Below are 26,407 nucleotides of genomic sequence, written 5' to 3'. Positions count from 1 at the left end.
CCCCTTCATGACCCGGCACCCATATTAAATACACTTTATTGTCTTTTGCCAGGTTTTTGTAATAAAAACTTTTGCGCCCTCAGCACTCATTCCATTCCGTTTCTGCAATAGTCACAATACATCGTTTAAATCAATGTGTGGTGAGTCTGCAGAGGTTAATTTGGACGACATAGAGGGCTGGAAAACCAAGTTACCATTGATATTAAGGAATTATTCTCCACGAGATGTATACAATGCTGACGAAACAGAGCATTATGACCGAGCCATGCCTAACAAGACATTCGTATTAAAAAATCAAAAATGTGCAGGGAGCAAAATAACGGTTGTCTATTTTGCTACGTACAAATAGGGAAGTGTTAAAATAAGATCTATTAGTAATTGAAAAAAGTAAAAATACCTGCTGTTTTAAGGGTAGTCATCTTGACAAATTGCCCTTAGAATGGGTTTCTAACAAAAATACTTAGATGATAACAGAAATTATAGCCAGACGGCTGCATAAATTTGACAATAAAATGAAAAAACAAAATAGAAAAGTGCTTCTTGTCATGGATAATGCCACGTCACATTCTAAAGTTCCATTAGAAAATGTTAAAATAGTCTTCCTGTCACTCAATACCACTTGACATTGTCAGCCCTTTGATCAAGAAATAATTCAGAATTTCAAATTAATTTACCAAATATTTTTATTAAAAGATTTCTGGCATTTATTAACAGTGGATGCGATTTCGAGAACTGCGAAAAAAACGTAAATTTATCCAATGAATCTGGATTACAGTTGCTTGGAAAAAAATATCTCCTGATACAGTAAGAAATTATTTTTCCAAAGCCGACTTCGCTGATGTTATCCAAGGAGATCCACATTTTGTTGAAGAGAACAATATACCCCTTGCCCATCTCGTTCCTACAGTCCGTAATAGACAAGGCGGAAACGGCGGGTTCGTTGGGAAAAACATTCCCATGAGATATTTTTGCATAATCACATTCGTGAGACATCCCAGAATAAGGTTCAAGAAGTCGCCCATGTGAAAAGTGGGTCAATTTTTTTTTAACAATTTTTTTTAATCAAATTGCAAAAATCAAGGTTTTTGGCACGGACTAATTTTTTTTAGGTTTTTTGCACCATTCTGGACAAAAAAGGTCTCTTATAATTTTTCTCTGAAGTTGATCTTTTTCGAGTTATAAGCAATTTAAAATTTGAAAAACGCGAAAATGGCCATTTTTAAGACTTAATAACTCGGTTAAAAATTATTATTATGAAAGTCAGAAAGTGACTAAATCAAAGTTTAAAGTCTCCGCTACATGATCCTGAAGAAATCTGTGTCATTAATTTACTACTAAGCTCCTATTTTTAATTAATAAAAATGAGCGGTTAGATCGTATTGACGCGGTTGTAAATGTAAGTGCGAGTAAGATGCATAATTGGACTGCTGGAATGGCTTCTCTCTTGCACTCAGCATTTACAGACGCCGCACACGTGCATGGGGCTTATTATTATTACTTAAAAATAACAGGTTAGTAATAAAGTAATGACAAAAATTTTTTCACGATCTTGTAGGAGGGACTTTAAACTTTGATTTAGTCATATATTGACTTTCATAATAATAACTTTTAACCGAGTTATTAAGCCTTGAAAATCGCCATTTTTCGTTTTTTTCAATTTTAAATTGCTTATAAGTCGAAAACGATCAACTTAAGAGAAAAATTATAAGAGATCTTTTTTTATCCAGAATAGTCCAAAAAATTAAAAAAAAAATTGTTTGGGCCTAAAATATTGGTTCTTGCAATTTGATTAAAAAAAAATTGTTAAAAAAAAATTGGCCCACTTTTCACGTGGGCGACTTCTTGAACCTTATTCTGGGATGTCTCACGAATGTGATTATGCAAAAAAATCTCATGGTAATATTTTTCCCTTCGAACCCGCCGTTTTCGCCTTGTCTATAACGAAATTTTAGATTTGGATGAATTTGCTTCCATTGACAATGCTATATCTACCGAGAACCCTAACTTCAGTATTACGGCCATTGTTGAAGAACTGCGCGATAATGATAAAAAAGACAATTCTGAAAATAGTGATGTGGACGAATCTGAAACTCCAAAATCCCCTTTATGTAATATGAGCAAAGTGTGTGCAAAAGTGAGGGACGTAGAAAATTATTTATTGTGCAAAAATAATGATGAAATTTTTATGAATGTGTCTCGGATTTTACTTAAATGTGAAGCTGAGGTTCCTAAATCAAAGCCAGAAAATGTAAAAAAACAAAAATTGACGCATATGTACCTACTTTGAAAGAAAATACCACGATTAATAAATGAATATCATATCGAAGATACGGCATATACAGGGTGATTGATTAGTAGGGTAAAGCTCAATAGCTCCGCTACAGTAATAGATACCAATAAAAGTTAATAACAAAAATTTTAGCCACCTTTGAGCTTCACATTACAAAATTAGTTATAATGTTACAGGGTGTTCGATAACACAGTGGCAGACCTAACTTATGTTTTTTTAAATGGAACACCCTATATTTTATTTTATATTCGAAATCCTGTTGCCTAGCGGCAACTGCTTTGCTTTGCTAGCAAAGCTTGCCTGCTTTGCTAGCAGTTGCCGCTAGGGCATCTATGCCATTTCGTTCGTTGCAATCCGGGACTGCACGCTGGGGTTTGTTTTGGTTGGATCAGGGAGGGCAGCATATGTGCCTCCTGATGAGAGACTAATAAGTTTCGAAACCGGTAGGGGTGCTTGCAGCACTCTCTGATTGCACTAGAATATGGTTCGGCTGTGTTTTCGTTTTGCAACGAAATTGAAAATGGTTATTCATTTTTGATTTACATTTACTCTGTGTGGAGTATGAAGGGAACCATTCTCGTTGGAACTTTACCGCGCTGAGCAGATGGGACGTGAATTGTAAATTGTAGAATTCCCTCATCTTCCTTAGTCTCAGCATCCGTATGGCTTGCAAATTGTAGAAGCCTCGGAGGTGTAACCAGAGAAGGTTCTCATTGTTTTCATTCTGGTGGGGTGTAGAATAGCATTAAGCAAGAAACCCATTATGAATGCCCGGCACGGCACAGCACAGGCCGGCACGTCCAATAACCCATTTGTAACGGCCGGCACCGGAAAAATGATCATATATTTTAAAAACTATCGTAAAATAAAAGTTTTTAAAAGACATAAACTACACAATTTTAAAGAATATGTATCATGTTAAAAAAACGAATCTATGGTTAAAAGATAATGTACGTACCTGTCCATTGATCAAAATTTTCGGATATTTGTACCCATGTATTGTCCTTTTTCTTACTATCATGATAACTTGAGTCCGATGCATCATACAAAAATGGGTATTCTCTGACACTCTCAATGAAAAGTTCGTCCATATTATTTTAGAAACAACGCGCTTTCAATTAAAAAATCAACAATATATCTGCTTATTACCAACAATTATGACGCACTGGCGCCGACTGGCCGTTCAGGCCGTTCGACTTCAACGGATTTTATTCTCCTCGGAGAATTTTGGCCGTTCCGTTTGCGTGCTGGCCTGTGCCGGGCCGAGCCGGCCGCTCATAATGGGTTACGTTGCATTTAAAATTATACAAATGAATTTGGACTGTCCTGTGCCGGGCCGGGATGTGCCGTGCCGGCCTTTCATAATGGGTTTCTTGCTTTATGTTGTTTTATATGCCATTAGAGTGAAAACTTAGTCTTTTTTTCATTGTTGTTTTGCTTATTTTTATTTATACAGGGAGTTGAACTTGTTACGATTTTCATATAAAATTGGTTATAACTTTGTAAATACCCTGTATAACATAACAAACCTTTATATTTTTGTGATGGAGAAGTTAACAGGATTTCGAATTTAAAATAAAATATAGGGTGTTCCAATTAAAAAAACATAAGTTAGGTCTGCCACTGTGTTATCGAACACCCTGTAACATTCTAACTAATTTTGTAAAGTGAAGCTCAAAGGTGGCTAAAATTTTTGTTATTAACTTTTATTGTTATCTATTACTATAGCGGAGCTATTGAGCTTTACCCTACTAGTCAATCACCCTGTATATTTTAAAATAACATACATGTAAAATCAGAGTTTGGTGTTAATTTTGACAGTAAACTGAATTTAAGACTAAATACTTACCACGTCGGGATAGTATCAGAAGTATCATGAGGTTTTCTTCCTGGTTTTTTCCTCGTGATTTACTATGGAATCACTAACACGAGAATTTTACTGTCATCATTGCATGTGATTGTCTTTTTAAAGACAAATCACATGCTATTAAATATTTTTCTGACGGATATTCTTAAGTTAAAGTTGATTGCATATAATCAAATAAACTATCTTCTAATAAAGTCTTCCCAGGATTATAACTCAAGTAAATATGAATGAACCAGATAAAATTAAATTAGTAAAAGCATTTTTTACCAAGCCAAGCAACCAGAACAAAATTTGTTTATTTAATTTATAATGTTTTGTATTTTTAGAACGATTTCCGAAGTGGAAATCGAAACGTGAAATAAACTTAATGTTAAAGTAAAATTTTGGTTTATTCCCAACAAAAATACTAAATTTGTTTATAATATTAAAAGGTTTTATATTATTTATTATTTTTGTCGTCAAATTTTTAAATTCATGGTCTAAGTCTAGCTAGATTAACAATTTAAGAATTAGATATCTAACTAAAATTTATTTTTTGTTATTAAAGATGGTTAAAGGGTCCAGAAGACTGTCAATGTACAGATATCCATTACCGTTCTTTAACTGGCGAGGGTAACTTTAACTGGAGATTTATCTATCCATTTGACTACCTAGTAGCAGAACAAAAAATTGTAATATCACGGAAGGAATCGCTTTTCTCTTGGGACGAGACTGAATGTAAAATTCCGGCGAGATTAGAGTTACAAGTTTGGGATGCGGATCATTTTTCAGCTGATGATTTTTTAGGTATGTCTTACGTTTCTAAATTTTTTTTACTGATATTTTTTGTCAGTGCACTTACTAAGCCGGGATCCAATGGAGTGTGGCATGGCACACTTCACCAGTTTACGTCGATAAGGGGAAATAGAAAATGTATAATAATGAAAAGAGAGCGCGGTTGACACCCCACGTTACTGTGAAATTAATAAATAATAAATATTTAATCCCTAGTTCATCCGTGACATTTCTTTCTTTGCAATTCGGGAAGGCCCAAGCTATGGTAAATGGTTAAAGCGGAGAGAAGAGGATATGGGTTTACTGATGAGGGGAAAAAGATCTCCGAAACCGGTATAGACTCTTCCTGCACTCTCCGATTTAACCAGAGTATTATGCAGCTGCTGCATTTTCGTTTTGCAAAGAAATTGAGAATGTTTATACATTAATAAATATTTACTTTTTGATAAAATCGGTCGGACCATGCCTGCCTCGTCTAGTATTTAGGGTACACCACCAGTGTTGGCAGTAGAAATTTTAGTAAGTTAGTTAATTCATACAATGATAGAAATTCCAACACAACGTCGTTTGACCACAAAATTACCACGGTACTGACCGTATCAGCCACAGCCGAGTTGGAAGGGCTTCAGCTTCTGACTTCCTTTTGAACCGTGCTCAATTACCGACAAACGATGGAACACTTCGCGTCCATCCAGGCCGGCCAGATAAATAGAAGGTTCAATCGCCTATAAATCACAAAGTTTGAGGGAAATAACGCTATTTCACGTTACGTTGATGCCCGTCTTTGGTTTTATCTTTTTATACTACATAATACACTAAGCTTCAAAATTAACGCACCACCTCAAAAATGGGACATTTTTGATGTCTCATATTTCCTAAACCTGTTGTCCGATTTTAGTGATTTTTTTAATATGTTATAGCGTTGTTCTTCATGAATATCGCTGTGATAATATTGTTGCTAAACAGGTAACTGTCATTGTATACAGGGTGTAACAATGATAGTGTGTTTTTTTCTCAAAGTTTGGAACACCCTGTGGAATATTCTAGCGTATATAAAATATTGAAATTAAAACTCAACTGTAGCCTTAGGCTTTCTTAACATTTTGCTTTTTGATTCATTCGCTTATCTAGAATAATAAAAAAATTAGATACTTTAACAACTAGCAACGTTCTTCATCAATACAGGGTGTTTCTAAATAAGTGCGACAAACTTTAAGGGGCAATTCTGCATGAAAAAATAATGACCGTTTGCTTTATAAACATATGTCCGCAAATGCTTCGTTTCCGAGATACGGGATGTTGAATTTTTTCTTACAAACTGACGATTCTTTTATTGCTTTAAACCTTTAATATGCAAATGAAATATAGTAGGTTTGACGAGGTAGTTATTGCGCATTTTTTGACATACAATTAAGAATTTTATATTCACCATTGGCGTGCATACGCGTCATATTACCCAGTCATATTACCCGTATGCACGCCAATGGTGAATATATAATTCTTAATTGTATGCCAAAAAATGCACAATAGCTACCTCTTAAAACCCACCAAATTTTATTTACACATCTCAACCAGTTTTAGAGCAATAAATAAATCGTCAGATTGTAAGAAAAAATTCAACATCCCGTATCTCGGAAACTAAGCATTTGCGGACATATGTTTACAAAGCCAACGGTCATTATTTTTTCAAGCAGAATTACTCCTTAAAGTTTGTCGCACTTATTTAGAAACACCCTGTATTGATGAAGAACGTTGCTAGTTGTTAAAGTACCTAATTTTTTTATTATCCAACATAAGCGAATGAAACAAAAAGCAGAATATTAAGAAAACCTAAGGCTAAAGTTGAGTTTTAATTTTAATATTTTATATACGTTAGAATATTCCACAGGATGTTCCAAACTTTGAGAAAAAACACACTATCATTGTTACACCCGGTATACAATGACACTTTAATGTTTAGCAACAATATTATTACATCGATATTCTTGAAGAATAAAGCTATAACATATTAAAAAAATCGCTAAAATCGGACAACAGGTTTAGAAAATACTAGATATCAAAAATATCCCATTAATTTTGATGCTTAGTGTATTTTATATTTTTCAAGCCGTATCACGCTATGTTCTGTTGGATCCCAGCTTTAAAAAGAATTCCCACGGTGCGTTTTGCGAAATAGAACACAAAACAGATAAAAACTGAAGACGGGAATCAACGCAACGTGAAATACCGAAATTTCTCTCAAAATTTGTTATTTATGATCCTTAAGCTAATACCGAACCCTAATTTATAACCCTTGTGGGACAACGCGTTTTTTACCGTGAATTGTCGGTAAAATCACACGGTTCAAAGGAAGTTAACATACAGGTACTAAAGCGTCCATCCTACCGACGAAGCTAGAGCGCCGATACAATTAGTGCTGTGGTAATTTTACGATGTAGTGGTCTAACCACGTTGTGTTAAGATTTTTGTCATTGTATGAATTAACCAACTTAATAAAAATTTTACCGCCCACACTTGTGGTGTACCGTCCATACTCTGGATCCGACCTATTTTATCAAAAAGTAAATATATATTAATTGCACAATAATATGAGATGCTAGCTGTGTTCTCTTTCCTTTGCACTATTATATATTTTCTATCTCTCTTTGCCGACGTTTAAATTGGTAAACACACGTCATTGGACCGAACTTTTAGACTACTTTCTTTCCCCTATTATAAATTATCTCGTACATAAATAAACATTTATTTTTCAGGAGCAATAACAATAGACCTTAATAGGTTTCCTCGCGGGGCAAAGTCTTCTAAACTCTGTACATTGGATATGCTAAAATCCGATGGATCTGTTCCTATGGTCAACATTTTTAAACAAAAACGAGTAAAAGGTTGGTGGCCATTTTTTGTTAAAAAGGACAATGAAGAGATGGAGTTGACAGGAAAAGTTGAGGCTGAATTTCATCTGTTAAGTAAAGATGAAGCAGAAAAAGCGCCAGCTGGTTTTGGAAGGAATGAACCTGATCCATTAGAGAAACCTAAGTAAGTAGATATTTGATATAAAACAGCATGAGTATTCAGTGTTTGGTAAATAATTATTAATAGGCTATTGATTATATTCAAAATAAGAGAGCTAAAAGGAACTACAACGTTAACGAGATTTTATTGTCTCATATGATCAGTGGACGTCTAAATTAGAAAAAACCGCGGAGTGCTACCATTTAAATGGGTGCGTTTTTGAGAAAGGGGTGATTAGTCCCTAGGCACAGGGTGAATTAGGGTGAGTTCTATGCACTTTTAGTACAAACATGTCTACAGGAAAATTGTTCCAGGTTAAATTTACAATCGAAATATCACATTTTAACGTCAAAACTATTTTTTTTTTATAAAAATATATTCAAAAGAAAAGCAACAAAAAACACGAAAGAAAGCAGTTTTGTTTTTTGCCCCATAACTTTTTTCCACAGGGATATAGGTATAGGCATTGCTTTAGCGAAAAATAACTTCCATTATTTCTCTTTAAAATGAAGTTTGCTAAATTCTTTTAGGTTTATAGTTTCCGAAATAGGATTTTTCAAAGTTCGCCGCTCACAGCATTTTTAGGCAATTTTCCCCATTATTTCGCAAACATTGTTCTGTAACTTTTTTCTACGCATTTCTAGGTATATGCAATGGTACATTTAGTAGAAAGAGAAGTCAATTACCTTTAAAATGGTCTACAGTATAAGGTTATCTGGCTCTTTTTAAGCAAGTTATGCTTGTCAAGTTTTCATACTTTTAATGATTTTTGATATTTTTAATGATTATTTTTTAAATTTCTCATTATGACTTTTTTTCTTGTACATTTAAAAGTACAAGATTTCTTGTACAAAAAAAGCTTATTTTTTTACTTTAAAATGGTGTGTATTGCAAAAAATTCTAGGACTATTTTTAAACAAGATATCCGTATTAAAAAAATTAATTTTTGTTTATTTTTTTCAATTAGAAAAATGTAATTACATATTATAACATAATTAATTCCAAATAACTTTTCTTGATAACACTTTTCGATATTGTGAAATATAAAGGTACTTTACTCTTGAGCAAAATTCATATTTTTTAACATACCTCGTACACTGTTAATAAAATTTTATATCTGATAATTGCATCTTAGGTATTAGAACTATGGTTTTCCATATGGTTCCAACTTAGTGGGACCTATTGCATGTGTATGTCACATTTTGAAAAAGCGTATCTTGTTTAAAAATAGACCTAGAATTTTTTACAATACACCATTTTAAAGTAGAGAAAATAAGTTTTCCTTTTTATTGCACAATGTATTTACATAAATATACAATTAAAAAGTTATACTGAGAAATTTAAAAATAATCGTAAAATATATCAAAACTCATTAAAAGTATAAAATTTTTAAAAACCATATCTTACTTAAAAATAGTCATACAGCCTTCTACGATAGACCGTTTTAAAGGTAATTTACTTTTATCCCTACTAAATGTAACATTGCATATACCTGAAGCTACTTAGAAAAAAGTTACAGAACAATGTTTGAGAAGTAACAAGGAAAATGGGCCAAAATCGCTGTGAGTTGCGAACTTTGAAAAATCATATTTTGGAAACTATAAATTATTAGAAACTTCTACTAAACTTCATTTTAAAGACTAAGGATGGAAGTTTTTCTTCTGTGAAGCAATGCCTATACCTATACCCCCGTGGAAAACAGTTATGGGCCAAAAAGCAAAATTGCTATCTTCTGTGTTTTTTTCTTGCTTTTCTTTTGAATATATTTTTGTTAAAAAAAATATTTTTGACTTTAAGATGTGATGTTTCGATGGTAAATTTAACCTGGAACAATTTTCCTGTAGATGTGTTTGTACCAAAAGTGCATAAAACTCACCCTAATTCGCCCTGTGCCTAGGGACTAATTCACCCCTTTCTCAAAAACGCACCCCTTTAAATGGTAGAACTTTACGGTTTTTTTCATATTTAGAGGTCCATTGACTATATGAAACAATAAAACCCCGTTAACGTTGTAGTTCCTTTCTAAAATACATTATCAATAGCTTAGAAGTATTTTAATATTTTTATAAATATCTTAATACCTAAAAAATATATTTTTCATTAAAAAAACTGTACGAAGATTTAAATGAACTTAATTTTGCATACCTCCTATGCTTTGCTCTTTGCTTACCTACTTTATTCTCTAACATCTTTTCTGAGTCTGCAATTTCTTCTTGTTTATCGATTTTATTATACTAAGTCTTATTATTTATCGGGTTTAGCTTTATTTCGTATAAAATTACATAGAGCGTCGTGCTTTCGCCACACACACTAGGAGATGTTAATAGGTTTGTTCCAACTTGATATAAAACCGTTCTTGAACGGTTCGTGAACCACGCAGTAACGAAAAATGTGTTACTGCGCATAATTATTCGTTATTGCGCATGCGCGTAACGATTCAAGAACGGTTTTGTATCGAGTTGGAACAAACCTAATATTAGGAGATCTAATAATTAGTTATTAGAGATACTTGTTGCTTATATTGGCAACCCAAAGGAAGTAGACAAGGCGAAATCGGCGGGTTCGAAGGGAAAAATATTCCCATGAGATTTTTTTGCATAATCACATTCGTGAGATATCCCAGAATAAGGTTCAAGAAGTCGCCCACGTGAAAAGTGGGCCAATTTTTTTTAACAATTTTTTTTTAATCAACTTGCAAGAATTAATATTTTTTGCCCGAACAATTTTTTCTTTAATTTTTTGGACCATTCTGGACAAAAAAGATGTCTTATAATTTTTCTCTAAAGTTGATCGTTTTCAACTTATAAGCAATTTAAAATTGAAAAAAACGAAAAATGGCGATTTTCAAGGCTTAATAACTCCGTTAAAAGTTATTATTATGAAAGTCAGAAAGTGACTAAATCAAAGTTTAATGCCCCCCCCCCCCTTAAGACCCTGAAGAAATTTTTGTCATTATTTTATTACTAAGCCGTTATTTTTAAGTAATAATAATAAGCACCATGCACGTGTGCGGCCGCTGTAAATTCTGAGTGCGAGAGAGAAGCCATTCCAGCAGTCCAATTGTGCATCTTACTCGCACTCACATTTACAGCGGCGTCAATACGATCTAACAGCTCATTGTTATTAATTAAAAATAACAGGTTAGTAGTAAATTAATGATACAGATTTCTTCAGGATCATGTAGCGGCGACTTTAAACTTTGATTTAGTCACTTTCTGACTTTCATAATAATAATTTTTAACCGAGTTATTAAGTCTTAAAAATGGCCATTTTCGCGTTTTTCGGGGTGTAATGCTAGTTCGCCTCCATGTGGTGCACCCTGGGTAACGCTAAATGAACTAGCAAAAATTTGGCGGCAGACGAACGAAAAACAAAAACAATATCCTGCCAACATCACAGATCACAAACAGAAATCTTATCTATACGTAAACATACGATGGGAACAAATAAAGGTTCTTCTCAGAACCAACTGACTAGAGATCTCGGACCGTGTATCCGAGTCTGTCACCTTAACATCGAGGGCATAAGCCAGGCAAAATGCCAAGTGTTGCAAAAAATCCTACACGATAACGACATTGACCTGGTTGCCATACAAGAGACCCATACTGAAGACAAAGTCCAGCTTGATTTAAGGGGAAAGATACCTGGCTACGATTTACTGGGAGCCACCTATGATAAACATTACGGCGTCGCAACCTACATTCGCTGCAATATAGAAAATGGTTTCCTACTTTCTGCTTCCAATGAAAATAATATACATGAAGTAGTCACCAAGATTGGAGATATTACCGTAGTTAACATATACAAACCTCCAGCCACTACATGGAACCCAGAAGTGCTAAAGACTCATCCACATCCTACTATATACATCGGCGACTTCAACAGCCACCACGAAATGTGGAAGTACACCACGAATGATGAAAATGGGGAGGCACTAGTAGAATGGTCCGAAGAGCAAAACACATACCTAGTTTTTGATGCCAAAGACAGAGGAACATTTAAATCAGCTGCATGGAGAAAAGAATATAACCCAGACCTATGTTTTGCCTCAAAAGATACCAATGACAGACCACTAACAACTGCGAGAAGTGTCCTTGCAGACTTCCCACATACTCAACATCGTCCGGTGCTTATCACCATCGGAATATCAATTCCAATAATTAGATCATATCCTCGACCCAGGTGGAATCTTAGAAAAGCAAACTGGAAGAAGTTCTCTGAACAACTAGACCGGACCTTGAGCTGGGTCCCTCCAACCAGCAAACATTATGAGAGGTTTGTGGGCGCAGTGATAAGCACTGCCAAGAAAACCATCCCTAGGGGGTATCGCAAAGAATATGTGCCTGGATGGACTGAAACATGTGAAGACTTATACACGAAGTTTCTCGAAAGTGGTGACCGAGAAATAGCCGATGAGCTTTTACACAACATCGATACAGCTAGACGCCAAAAATGGATAAAGACTGTCGAAAACCTTGACTTCAAAAAATCAAGCCGGCAGGCATGGTCCTTGTTGCGGAAAATTGGAGGAGCTAACCAGCTGGAATCCAGAGAGTCTAAAATGTCTCCTAACAAGGTTGCCTCCCATATAGTATCTCTATCCAGAGCTCCACGAGATCGAACACATACTACCAACGTGAAAAGAGACTTAAGGGCATTAAAACAAATGAACAGAACGAACTCCGAATATTCAGCAAGAATACTTATTTCTGAAATCACACATGCGCTGAAAGAAATGAAATCAGGTAAAGCACCTGGCTTTGATGGTATCCATCCAGAGTTCTTGATACACAGTGGTGCATACACGAAACAGTGGCTTGCAATGTTCTTTAATGATATACTTCAGTCAGGTAACATTCCTTTCTCACTTAAGCGAACAAAGATAATTGCAATTCCGAAACCGGGCAAATCAAACGATAAGCCAGAAAACTACCGCCCCATAGCTCTACTCAGCATGGTATATAAACTATTAGAAAAGCTTCTCCTCAACAGAATTAGTCACAGGATACTAGAAAATGTCCCCATTGAACAAGCTGGCTTCCGCCCTCATCGAAGCTGTACGGACCAAGTGCTGTCATTAACAACTTTTATAGAAGCTAGTTTTCAAAAGAAACAAAAGACAGCAACAGTATTTATAGATCTAACAGCAGCATATGATACTGTTTGGAGACAGGGATTAATATATAAACTGGCCCGCATTATCCCCTGCAGAAAGATAATTAACCTCATTGACAACATGCTGACCAACAGAGCCTTCCAGGTTATAATGGGAAAGGAGACGAGTAGACAGATGTAACTTAACAATGGTCTTCCACAGGGTTCTGTCCTTGCCCCTTTACTTTTCAGCCTCTATATTGCTGACATGCCTGAAACCGAATCTCGGAAGTTTGGATATGCTGACGACTGGACCCTTGCAACAAGCCACCAATCTTTAGAAACTACAGAAATCACTCTCACGAATGACTTATCCATCCTCAGCGAATACCTTAAGAAATGGAGACTACAGCCAAGTACTACAAAAACTGAAGTATCAGCTTTTCATCTAAACAACAAGTTGGCAAACAGAGAATTGCGAGTGTATTTTAATAACAAGCTGTTAAAACACAATAAATACCCGAAATACCTTGGGGTTACTCTAGACAGAACGCTCACATTCAGAAAACACCTGACGAGAACAGCAGCAAAATTGAAAACACGCAACAATATAATACAGAAACTCTGCGGCACTACATGGGGGTCCACAGCATCAACATTAAGATCCTCTGCTCTTGGCCTGATATATCCGGTGGCAGAATACTGTGCTCCAGTGTGGCTAAATAGCAGGCATACCCACCTGGTCGACACCCAACTAAACCGTACTATGCGTATGATAACAGGCACAATTAAGCCCACCCCTACAATGTGGCTACCTACCCTTAGTAATATAGCACCACCCAACCTACGCCGCGAACATGCATTGGTTAAAGAATATAACAAAATAATGGACAATCGCCAGCTTCTAGTCCACAACGACATCCCCGATATTCTTGGAAACCGTCTCCGATCCAGGTTACCCCCTCTACAATCTGCTCAAGCGCTGCAGCAATCCAACTTTGACTTAAATACCCGATGGAGAGAAGATTGGGAAAGTAGGACAGATCCGCATTACCATAGTCTACCGGACATCATAGGGAAACCTGGCGAATTTGAACGTCCCCGTAAGATTTGGGCAGCCCTTAATCGAATTCGAACAAACTGTGGAAGATGCGCCGACTCCCTCCACAGATGGGGTAAACTCCCCTCGCCTTCTTGTGACTGCGGCGCTGCAAGACAGACGATCAGTCACATTGTTCAGGACTGCCCACGCAGAGCATACACAGGCGACCCTATAGACTTTGTAATGGCAACCGAAGGGTCAATCGAATATATAAAAAAATTGATGCATTGTATAATGCATAAATCTAAATATATTCTGTGATATACTTAAGCCATACGCTAAATAAATAAATTCGCGTTTTTCAAATTTTAAATTGCTTATAACTCGAAAAAGATCAACTTTAGAGAAAAATTATAAGAGAGCTTTTTTGTCCAGAATGGTCCAAAAAACCTAAAAAAATAGTCCGGGCCAAAAATATTGATTTTTGCAATTTGATTAAAAAAAAAATTGTTAAAAAAAATTGGCCCACTTTTCACGTGGGCGACTTCTTGAACCTTATTCTGGGATGTCTCACGAATGTGATTATTCAAAAATATCTCATGGGAATATTTTCCCAACGAACCCGCCGTTTCCGCCTTGTCTAAAGGTATAGACCGATATATGGAGGACTCGATTTGGTAAGATATGATACTGAAGATGACATGGTGAAACTAGCATCAGCACTAGTTATTGCGATTGTTAGGACACTCTTTCAAACGAGTGGAAATCAGCGTATAACATCCACAAATAACAAAATCATTCTTAAATGTATTATTGTATGACAAGAAACGAAGATATACGTGAACGTAATTTATAATAAACATCTTCAAAGGACGTAACGAGATTATCTCTTCAAGATAAAATGCATCTTTAACGAGACGAAAAAGAACGTTTAGAAAGAAAAGGAAAGAGCAATACGAAAATATTCTAGACGAGGTTGTTAACTAGTAACCACCACAAAAAAAAACTCACGGAGATTCTACCAACAGATAAATACAAAATAATAGCATGTAAAGATGGGGATGGTACTGTAATAAAAGGAACACATACTTAATATAGATTAGCAAATCATTTTGAAGAACTGTTGGATGACAATCATAAAGATGGGATGGAGGCTTCCATGATTCACATTAATGAAAATGATTGGTAGCAACTCCTTACTGACGAAGAAATTAAAGAAGCCATTTTAAAACTGAAAAATAAAGCCCCTGGTTCCGATAATCTCCCTGTTGAACTTTTTAACAACGGCGGGGACACCTTTTTAAAACATCTACATATTGAAAAATCTACATACATATAATTACATAACTGAAATCTAGCAACAGAAAAAACACCAGCAGATTGGAAATTAGGCACACTGTGTCCACTATATACCATCCTGTATAGACATAAAGTCCAACGTATTGTACAAAACAATGCTCTCCTGACTATTGCAGAATTCCAAATACCGTTTCACCTTATTCAACGAACAACTTACACTCACAGGAGCAGCGAGTATAGTCAGAATCCAGAATGATCTTTCAAGACCCATCCATTGAAAAAATGGACTAAGACAAGACAATGGCTATCGTGTCTTTTAGTTAACCACGTTCTAGGAAAGGTAATTCGAGAGTCCCAGATTAACGCAAATGGCACTAACTTTAACAAATATGTACAAGTTGTTAGATATGCAGATGACACCGACATCATAGCTCAGGAGCGTCATTTGAAATTTTGGTAGGGGGGGCAAGCATTATATATACAATACATTATATATGCAAACATAATACAAAATTTATCTATTTTTTGTAAATTTCAGTCATTTTCAGAATCAGTCAGAATACACCTGTTGCCGTTTTGACCTAAATATAAATGCCCAAAAGACTAAATATATTATATGTTGTGCTAGGCCAAGCAACTAGACACCTAGAAGAATAATAAAAGGAATGATATATGATTTAAAATCTATTTGAGTTAGAGCTTTGATGCCACTGATAATGATGATAGATAATAAAACTAGCCAGTTGAAATATTTGAAAAACCAAAGGATAGAAATTTGAAAATAGGGAGAAAAACAAATAAATTAATAAAATAGGCCGATAAATTAAAATAATTCAATAAAAACTGATAAGAAAATACGTCTATAGTCGGTTCGCTAAACTCAGATTCAACTGGCTAGTGATTTTAGTAAGTAATTTTGCCAATTTGCTAAAATTGGCAAAAAAAATAATTACTACCTAGTTAATAATTACTAAATAGTTAGTAATTTTGCAAACTTTGGTAAAATTGGCCAAAAACAAAAAAATTATCAACTAAAATCACTAGTCAGTTGTGTCTGAGTTTAGCGAACCGACTATAACATAGATCTGTAAATTACAAGGTAGTCAAAATGGAAAAGAAAGTAACTATAGCAAAAACAAAAGTAGAAGTCCATAGGAATATACACGATGAACACCATAGAGGGCAAATGAATACCAAATAAATGAAAAATCAGTATCTCAGTTATGTACACAAAAACAAATGAGATGTTCAACAATAAATACATAAGCCATAAAACTGCTTCATCACATCCTAAAAATATGGGGAGTATTTTTTAGAATGTTGAGTTATAGAAAAAGTTACTACTAAAAATAATATGATAACTTTGGATGGAGAAATAATTATTGTAAAAAATTAGTAAAAGTTTGTAAAAAAAGTATAACTATTACAGAGTAATGTATAGAATTAGAGCGGTATGGATGAAATAGGAGGTGAGTGGTGTGTTGTATGACAAAAAGATTTCAATGAGGCTGAAAGCAAATTTGGTAAAACTACCATGAGTCCTATGGGCGCCCATACTAATAGCTAGGGGGGCCGTGCTTCCCCCTCAGCTTTTCGGGAAAGAACAAAAAAATTTATTTTATAATATCATCCAAAGTATACAAAATGTAATGTCCAACATCTTCACGTCTGCCTCCCCCTAAAAATTTTTATATGGGCGCCCATCCCATATAGCACACAACGTCCAATGGACGTCCATGTAACGTACATTTAAAGTCCAAACGTCCATGGACCAAAACTGGACGTACTATGTACATACATTACGCGACGTCCATTGGACGTTTGATTTCAACGTACATTGGACATCCATTTGTGGTCCATGGAGATTTTACACAAAATGCGACTATTATTATTAGTAATTATATAGGTTATTGTTTTAATCAAAGCAATATTATTAGTAAAATAGTAGAAGCTTCTAATAAATGTAGTCATATATTTTTTATCGTAGAATTAAAATACTGAACCACTAAAATTATTCTCATTAAACCTATATAATATTAGACGATGACAAAATGATCGTAAACTTTTTCAGTATACATGTAATACATCGGTAATTATAGACCTTACAATAATTAGACACTACCAATTTAAATCTTAAATGTGCATTTTGTAACTGTTAAATTTCCCGCCTTCCAATATTGTCAGTCGTCGGGTATCGGGTCGGGTCGGGTATCGAATGTCTTTTTAGTTACCAACTGGCCGGCGAGAAGTGACGTGTTTATTTTGTTTTGTCGTTTTGTTAATTCATCTCCATGCTCCTCTTAACACTGTTTTATATGTGCATGCTTCATAGGCCGCCATTATCTGAATCTCGTTTTTATTAAATTATTACATACAATATCCTGTGATAATACCTTTGTGTTTGCTGTTTATCGTTCAAGTGCAGTAGTGAATTAATGAAGTTCCTATAATAAAGTTTATTATGGTAAAGAATAAAGATTAATAGAATAGAATTAATAGAATAAAAAGTATTAATAGAATTATAGTAAAGAAAAATAAAAAAAGGTCTTTTGTGTATTATTTTAAAGTATAAGTTTTAATATTATAGGAACTATTTTCTATAAAGGCTTTTTGCTATGTATTCACAAAATTATGGATACTAGATTGTTTTATGAAAAGTTTCCTACAAATGTCCATAAGACGTACATTGAATGTACATCACCTGTACATTGAATGTACATAAGATGTACACTGAAAGCTCCAACAACGTACACTGTACGTTTGTTGCGGACGTTCTATAGACGTCCAATTTTGTGAACTCTGGACGTTCATTGGACGTCCATCGGATGTCCATTGTACCTTAGCGGGACGTCTATTGGACGTTTCAATGTACACAGATGTACGTCCATTGGATGTCCATAAAACGTACTTGTGCTATATGGGATGATGAGTCCAGTTGTAATAATTATTATACCCCATTCCACGAATATACGGCCCTCTTGGATTATTGCGACAACGAATATTGTACTTTGCAAACTATGAAGAAGGAAAGTAAATTGCAAATTATATTGTTGTTTATTGGAGTAATTATTAGAGCAAAATGCTTTCGTACTTCTTAGGTTGCACACAAAAATATTCGTTGTCGCGATAATCCAAAACAGTCGTATATTCGTGGAATACACCATAGGCATGTGTTGGAAATGGGAATACAAAGATCGATGAGTGGAGAGAAAAAAAAATAAGAATTAGTAAAGTAGAAGAAATCCAGACGTTACACCAATGGAGGTGCATGGGTTACAATAGTTATAACAGGTTTAAAACTGAAATTGTAGACAAAAAATACAAAGAATTGCTGAGTTGAAAATATCTGGGAAGATTAGTGGAAGCAGGCCAAAAAAGACCTGGTAGGAAACGTTTAGGCAAAATATGTCTTTGACGTAATTTCATGGCATTTATGGTTGTTGATATTATATTTATTTGTCTGCCTTTACTTCCTACTTCTTAGATAGACCCCCACTTTTTGTTTTGGTATGCTTTTAATGTATGCTATAAAATATAAAACGTGTTTTTATAGAATAAATATCACCTTCTATACAGTGATGAGCGTGCTAATAACCGGCAAAATCACGCAAAAGATGGAAATCATAATACGTTCTGAAATAGAACGAAATGAAACTATGAATAGTAGAGATGTAAAATTATCCATAAGAACGTATATATTTACATTAAATTACATAGTTTCCCACCTTTAGACATCTGTGACAGGAGAATTTTATTCTCCTGTCACAGTGACAGTTGGCATACTCCTCCAATACGTCTAAAGGTGGGAAACTATGTATTGTAATGTAAATTTATTTTATAGGTTCCTATAGATAATTTTACACCTCTACTAGTTTCATCTCTTTTTATTTCACAATGTATTATGTCTTACATCTTTTGCATTATTTTGCCGTTTATTAGCGGGCTCATTACTGTATAATATGTGCATGAGTATCTGTATATAATACTGTATAATATGTATCTTTTGTTATTTCAATATCCAAGTTGTATACAGGGTGATTGATTAGTAGGGTATAGCTCAATAGCTCCGCTATAGTAATAGATAGCAATAAAAGTTAATAACAAAAATTTTAGCCACCTTTGAGCTTCATATTACAAAATTAGTTATAATGTTACAGGGTGTTCGATAACACAGTGGCAGACCAAACTTATGTTTTTTTTTTAATGGAACACCCTATATTTTATTTTAAATTCGAAATCCTGTTAACTTCTCCATCACAGAAATATAAAGGTTTGTTATGTTATACAGGATATTTTCATATAATTTTATATGAAAATCGCAACAAGTTCAACTCCCTGTATAAATAAAAATAAGCAAACCAATAATGGTTTATTAATGCCATATTTTTTAACGTATTGTCAAAATTTTCAAGAATGGTCGATATTGCTAATTTTCTTTATATCAAATACAGAGTGAGTCAAAACGCAAGTACATTATTTTCTCAGTAATTTTAAATGGAACACCCTGTATTTTATATCACTATTGAAAAGTACCATTACCGTACTTTAATTTTTAGATAACATTCCCTATGTCTAAATTTATTAGTTTTCGAGATATTTTCATTTTTCAATGGACCAGTAGCGTGGCCACCCAAATCACCAGAATTTAATAAACTGGACTGATTTTTTTGGGGTTACGTTAATAATGAAGTTTATAAAGTACCTCCAACAACAAGGGATGAGATGAAAAATAGAATACAAAGTGTATTTCGATGTGTTAATTTACAAATGCTCCGTAGAGTAAGTAGCTCATTCAATGATCGTTTTTAGGCGTACATAAATGTGTTAGGAGATAATTTTGAACACCTTATGTAATTAAATATTAAAAATATTTTATTAAAAGTAGCTTCTAATTTTTTCAAACATGTTTTTTGCAAAATGTATTACTGATAAATTATGTTTCGTTTTTTATTTGTTACATTGTTACCTTTACATACAAAAGTGGTGTTTAATTGTCTTCACAAAAAATTGTATTTTGTGTGTGTGTGTGTTTTTTTGTAAAATTTATTACTAATTTCCTTTGTTTATTTGTTGCATTTACATAAAAAGATGATTTTTAATTGTTTCAAAAACGTTGCATGTAATGGTTGTGTTTTTGTTTGTAAAATGTATTACTAATAAATTACTTTTATTTCTTTATTTGCTACAGTGTTACATTGATTACCGGATTGATAATCGGTAATCTTCAATTGTCAATTTCAGTCATGGCTTACTTAAAATTTAGATAAATTTAAACACCTAAAATAATTTGCTCTGAAAAATGAAAATATCTCGAAAACTAATAAATTTGGGCATAGGGAATATTATATAAAAATTAAAGTACGTTAATGTTACTTTTCAATAATGATATAAAATACAGGGTGTTCCATTTAACATTACTGAGAAAATAATGTACTTGCGTTTTGACTCACCCTCTATTTGATATAAAGAAAATTAGCAATGGCAATAGTTCTTAAAAATTTTGACAATAAATAAAAAAATATGGCATTAGTAAACCATTGCTGTTGTGCTTATTTTTATTTATACAGGGAGTTGAACTTGTTACGATTTTCATACAAAATTGGTTATAACTTTGTAAATACCCTGTATAATATTACAAACTTTTATATTTTTGTGATGAAGAAGTTAACAGGATTTTGAATTTAAAATAAAATATAGGGTGTTCTATTTAAAAAAAAACATAAGTTAGGTCTGCCACTGTGTTATCGAACACTCTGTAACATTCTAACTAATTTTGTAATGTGAAGCTCAAAGGTGGCTAAAATTTTTGTTATTAACTTTTATTGCTATCTATTACTATAGCGGAACTATTGAGCTTTACCCTACTAATCAATCACCCTGTATAAAGTGATGAGCGCGCTAATAACCGGCAAAATAACGCAAAAGACGGAAAACATATTAAATTTTGAAGTAAAAAGAGATGGCACTAATAGAAGTGGAAATTATCGATATAAACGTATAAATTAACATTACACTACGAATTTTATAAAACACTCATATCACAGAAGTCTAAAGGTGGGAAACTATGTAATGTTATGCTAATTTATACGTTTATATCGATAATTTTCACCTCTACTAAGTGTAGAGGTGGAAATTTTCCATCTTTTGCGTTATTTTGCCGGTTATTAGCGCGCTCATCACTGTATACAGGGTGTCCCGGAAAATAGTGCGTTCCTTAAAGGTATAGGTAGAAGGCACCATGTAGGACAAAAACTCTTATAACATTTTTTTTTCTAAATGCAACCGTTTGACCAAAAAATTAAAATACATTTTGGTATGCAAATTTAAATCTGACAACTATGTGCCGTACGCAAATTTAAGCATAGACAGTACCATGTAAATAGATAGAAAATAGATAGTAAACAGATAGTTTTAAAGAATCCTGTTTAGTGTCAATGCCGAAAATGTTTTCGAATCGTGAGTGTATTACCTATTATGTTAGTACGTTGATTATTTATGGCAGATCACTAAATGGATAGGCATACTATAATTAATTTCTTTCAAAATGTTTTGCCGGTATTTCTCGTTGTATGAATGGTGTTTGTGAAAGGTTACTTGAAACATCTATTCGGTATAATAATTATTTTCAAGTAAGTATAACTTAGTTATTTCAGTTAACAAGTAAACAAATTACTGAGACATTATCTGGTGTATTTAAGTTCCACTGTAAACTATTAAAACTATGTAGTAATTCAGTTAAAGCCTTCAGCAATACTCAGCATTCAACACATTTAAACCTTACGAAATACATAATACTAGTTCAGTTAAAAGATGTGTTTTTATGTTAAAATATGTGTAATTCGTTTAAAATTATGCAACAGGTATTTCAATACATTTCAAAAGAAAATAATTTTAGTAAACAAATAGTAAATACATAAGTACCTACTATTAGGTTGGATTATTTTAAATACTGTAAATCACAATTACAAACGAGTTCTTATTATCTGTTGTTATTATTCAGTAGTGCGTACGATGTTGCCAGTTTATTAAAATTTCCAAACATTAAAATACAGGTATATGGAAAACAATGTTAACTTTTTTTGGAAACGATTAACTTTAGAAGAAAATGGTATAGGACTTTTTTGTTCCAAATTGTGTATTCTCTCCATACCTTAAAGGAACGCACTATTTTCCGGGACACCCTGTATTTTATAATCACATTTTTACAATATTTATTATAAATTAAACTTTATTTTCAGTCGTCCAGATTCATCTTTCATGTGGTTCATGAATCCGTTGAAATCGATTCGATACATTATTTGGCACAACTACAAATGGACTATTCTCAAATTGTTCATAATAATAGCAGTAGCATTCACTATATTGTTATTCTTTTATTCTATACCTGGTTACACTGTTAAAAAAATGATAGGAGCTTAAAAGAGTGTATTAAACATTAAAATATCATGCACATATGTATATATAGTCCAGATATATACAGGGTACGCAAACATCAATGAAATGCTTATTGGGAAATCAGTCAACCATATTAAAAATATATCATAAAAAAATTTGAAATCAGAAACTCGTGTGATGAAAATGAAAATAGACAAAAAAAATTACAGGCCTGAAAACAAAAGTTTATTTACAAAATAGATTATAGTAAGAGAGGGTACGTGTGCACCCAAAATTAGTTAACTCAATTTTATTTTAAATTTAATGCTAAATTTTTTTGGGAAAAGGAATTAAAATTTTAGCGTGATATTTTAACCATACCTACTAGTGCGCCATACTTAATCGTAGGTCTGACTACAGTCATATACAGGGTGTCCCGAAAAGATTGGTCATAAATTATACCACACATTCTGGGGTCAAAAACAGTTCGATTGAACCTAACTTACCTTAGTACAAATGTGCTCATAAAAACAGTTACAGCCCTTTGAAGTTACAAAATAATAATTGATATTTTTCAATATATCGAAAACTATTAGAGATTTTTTATTGAAAATGGGCATGTATCATTCTTATGGCAGGAACATCCTAAAACAAAATTATAGTGAAATTTGTCCACCCCATAAATAATTTATGGGGATTTAGTTCCCTTAAACCCCCCCCCCAAACTTTTGTGTATGTTCCAATTAATTCATTATTGTGGTACCTACCATTAGTTAAACGCAACGTTTTTAAAACTTTTTTGCCTCCTAGTATTTTTTCGATAAGCCAGTTTTATCGAGTTGCGGCTTCTTTTTCAATACATTTACGTAAAATTTTTATGGGGGTTTTGTTCCTTTAAACCCCCCAAATGTGTGTGTACGTTCCAATTAAACTATTATTGTGATACCAATAGTCAAACACAGTGTTTTTAAAACTTTTGCCTCTTAGTCTTTTTTTATAAGTCACCTTTTATCGAGATGTAGCTTCTTTTTCAAAATATACCTAAAAATGTAAATTATAAATAAATTTTCAGATTATGAACAGGTCTCTACAATCGTACGTAACCATATACAAATATGTGGTGGATTCGACAAATATTCAAAATATCTCGATAAACACTGGCTTATCGAAAAAGTACTAAGAGGCAAAAAAGTTTTAGAAACATTGTGTTTAACTAATAATGTTACAATAATAATTTAATTGGAACGTACACAAAAGTTTGGGGGGGGTTAAGGGAACAAAACCCCCATAAAATTTTTATGGGGTGCACAAATTTCACTTTAATTTTGTTTTAAGATGTTGCTGCCATAAAAATGCCACATGTTCATTTTCAATAAAAAATCTCTGAGAGTTTTCGATATATGAAAAAAAATCTAACTTCAAAGAGCTGTAACTTTTTTTGTGTGCACTATTGTATATAGGTAAGTGAGGTTCAATCAACCTATTTTTGACCACAGAATCTGTGGTATTATTTATGACCAATCTTTTCGGGACACCCTGTATAACCAGTACACCTGTTCGTGTTTCATATCCCATGTTTTCCCAAGCATGGGAAAGCATGAAATCTTCAACATGTTCAAAGGAAAAGATTTGCTTTGTTGGTTACTCTTATCAAATTCATGTAAGCCAGTCTAGGCGCCAAATAGAGGTCACCGTGACATTTTCAATTCTGATGGACAAACTCAACGGTTTCTTATGGATTTTGGGCTGCTGATTACGAATTTCTAGGGGGGATTTCGATCCGAGTGGTCAAAAAATTGTTATAAACAATTAAATTGTTTATAAATTGTTTATAAGGCTCTGGCTCATAAACTAAAAGAGATAAAAAAATGTTTCAAATAAAATTTGTTCCCTAATAAAAAACGAGGAAACAACTGTTTACTAAACTTAAATCCGACAATTAGAACTCAAGATATTGTAAAATTAGTGCACAATGCAAATTGCAAATTGCAAAATAAGTATTTTTCGAAGCTTTACCGATCGTTACTCGGCTTCTACGCATGCAAATGAGCCTTATAAGATGTCCTTTTAAAGCTTAATTAAGAGGCTTCCCAACAAAGTTTGTTAAATTATTTGATTTTTATTTGTTGTTTTAAAGTTATACCCGTTTGAACTTATAATTTTCTTAAAAAAATTGTACATTAATTTGTTTATAAAGGTTTCAAGCAAACTTGAGCTATAAACATTTATACTTTAATTAACAATAATGATAAAACAACTCAAAAGGAATAATTTGAGCTTACGAAAATGTTCGTAAGTTTATTTTTGGCTAAGATGTCGATATTTTAATGGCGCGCTATGAGGCGCAAGATTGGCTCACAGTCAAGTAAGTATGTATTCTTCGACGCTTTATCGATCGTAACTCGGCTTCTACGCGTGAAAATGAGCCAATATGTGATATCCATATAAAAATGGATCGAGTTCTTTTGCAGCATCATCATTGCATATAAAACGAGCATTTATGATGTGGCGGCATACACACAATTGACGGGACTTGATGATGTTGCAAAAGAACTAGATCCACTTTATATGGATATCATATAGATAATTATACTCTGAAGCCTCAAAAAGTTTTAGTTTTACTGCCTACAAGAACAGACTTGTACCACCATTTAACTGTTAAAATTTCGCTAAGAACTTATGCAGATGTAAAAAAGCTGATATTCCATGTATATCTCTATGCAGATTTGCAGATGCATGAAAAAAATGTTTGTAAAAATAGTATTAATAAATAATATCAACTTACTTTTTAGTTATACTTCTGAAATATTAGTTTTTAATGTTTTTTTCTCATTTAGTGCAAAAAATAGAAGACAATGTAAATAGAATGAAAGGTGATACGAGGTACAGTATGATGATTTAATTATAAGAATTATATGATAAAATTTTATTAGGATCTTCAAAAATGAAAAATGAAGATAACGTATGTATACATAGAAATTATAATTTGCATCTAGAAGTTAGCGCGTGAACCTTTACGCGGTGAGCCGATCTTGCGCCTCATAGCACGCGCCATTAAAATATCGACATCTTGGCCAAAAATAAACTTATGAACATTTTTATAACCTCAAATTGTTCCTTTTGAGTTTTTCTATTATTGTTCATTAAAGTATAAATGTTTATAGCTCAAATTTGCTTGAAACCCTTATAAACAAATGAATGTACAATATTTTTAAGAAAATTGTAACTTCAAACGGGTATAACTTTAAAACAAATGAAGATCAAGTAATTTAATAAACTCTGTTTGGAAGCCTGTTAATTAAGCTTTAAAACGACAACTTCTAAGACTTATTTGCATACGTAGAAGCCGAGTTACGATCGATAAAGCTTCGAAAAATACTTATTTTGCAATTTGCGATTTGCATTGTGCACTAATTTTACAATATCTTGAGTTCTAATTGTTAGATTTAACTTTAGTAAACGTTTTTTTCTTCGTTTTTTATTAAGGAACAAATTTTATTTGAAACATTTTTTTTATCTCATTTAGTTTATGAGCCAGAGCCTTATAAACAATTTATAAACAATTAAATTGTTTATAATAATTTTTTGACCACTCGGATAGAAATCCCCCCTCGAAATTCGTAATCAGCAGCCAAAAATCCATAAGAAACCGTTGAGT

The 26,407-nt window shown here is 33.3% G+C and overlaps 1 protein-coding gene across 1 annotated transcript in view; it reads left to right on the top strand.

The window, feature by feature from the left end:
• Positions 1-24,527, top strand: part of LOC126890247 (otoferlin-like) — a 34,452-nt gene extending 9,925 nt beyond the window's left edge. Inside the window, exons 3-5 of the mRNA XM_050659103.1 lie at positions 4,705-4,943; positions 7,685-7,964; positions 22,614-24,527. Coding sequence (XP_050515060.1) covers positions 4,705-4,943; positions 7,685-7,964; positions 22,614-22,794 — 700 coding nt within the window. The 3' untranslated portion in view covers positions 22,795-24,527. The remainder of the gene's footprint in view (positions 1-4,704; positions 4,944-7,684; positions 7,965-22,613) is intronic.
• Positions 24,528-26,407: the final 1,880 nt, after the last annotated feature.

The sequence above is a fragment of the Diabrotica virgifera genome, chromosome 8 (assembly GCF_917563875.1).
Source record: "Diabrotica virgifera virgifera chromosome 8, PGI_DIABVI_V3a".
Lineage (NCBI taxonomy): Eukaryota > Metazoa > Arthropoda > Insecta > Coleoptera > Chrysomelidae > Diabrotica > Diabrotica virgifera.
The sequence above is the reverse complement of the archived record's forward strand: the minus strand, read 5'-3'. Positions and strand labels throughout refer to the sequence as shown.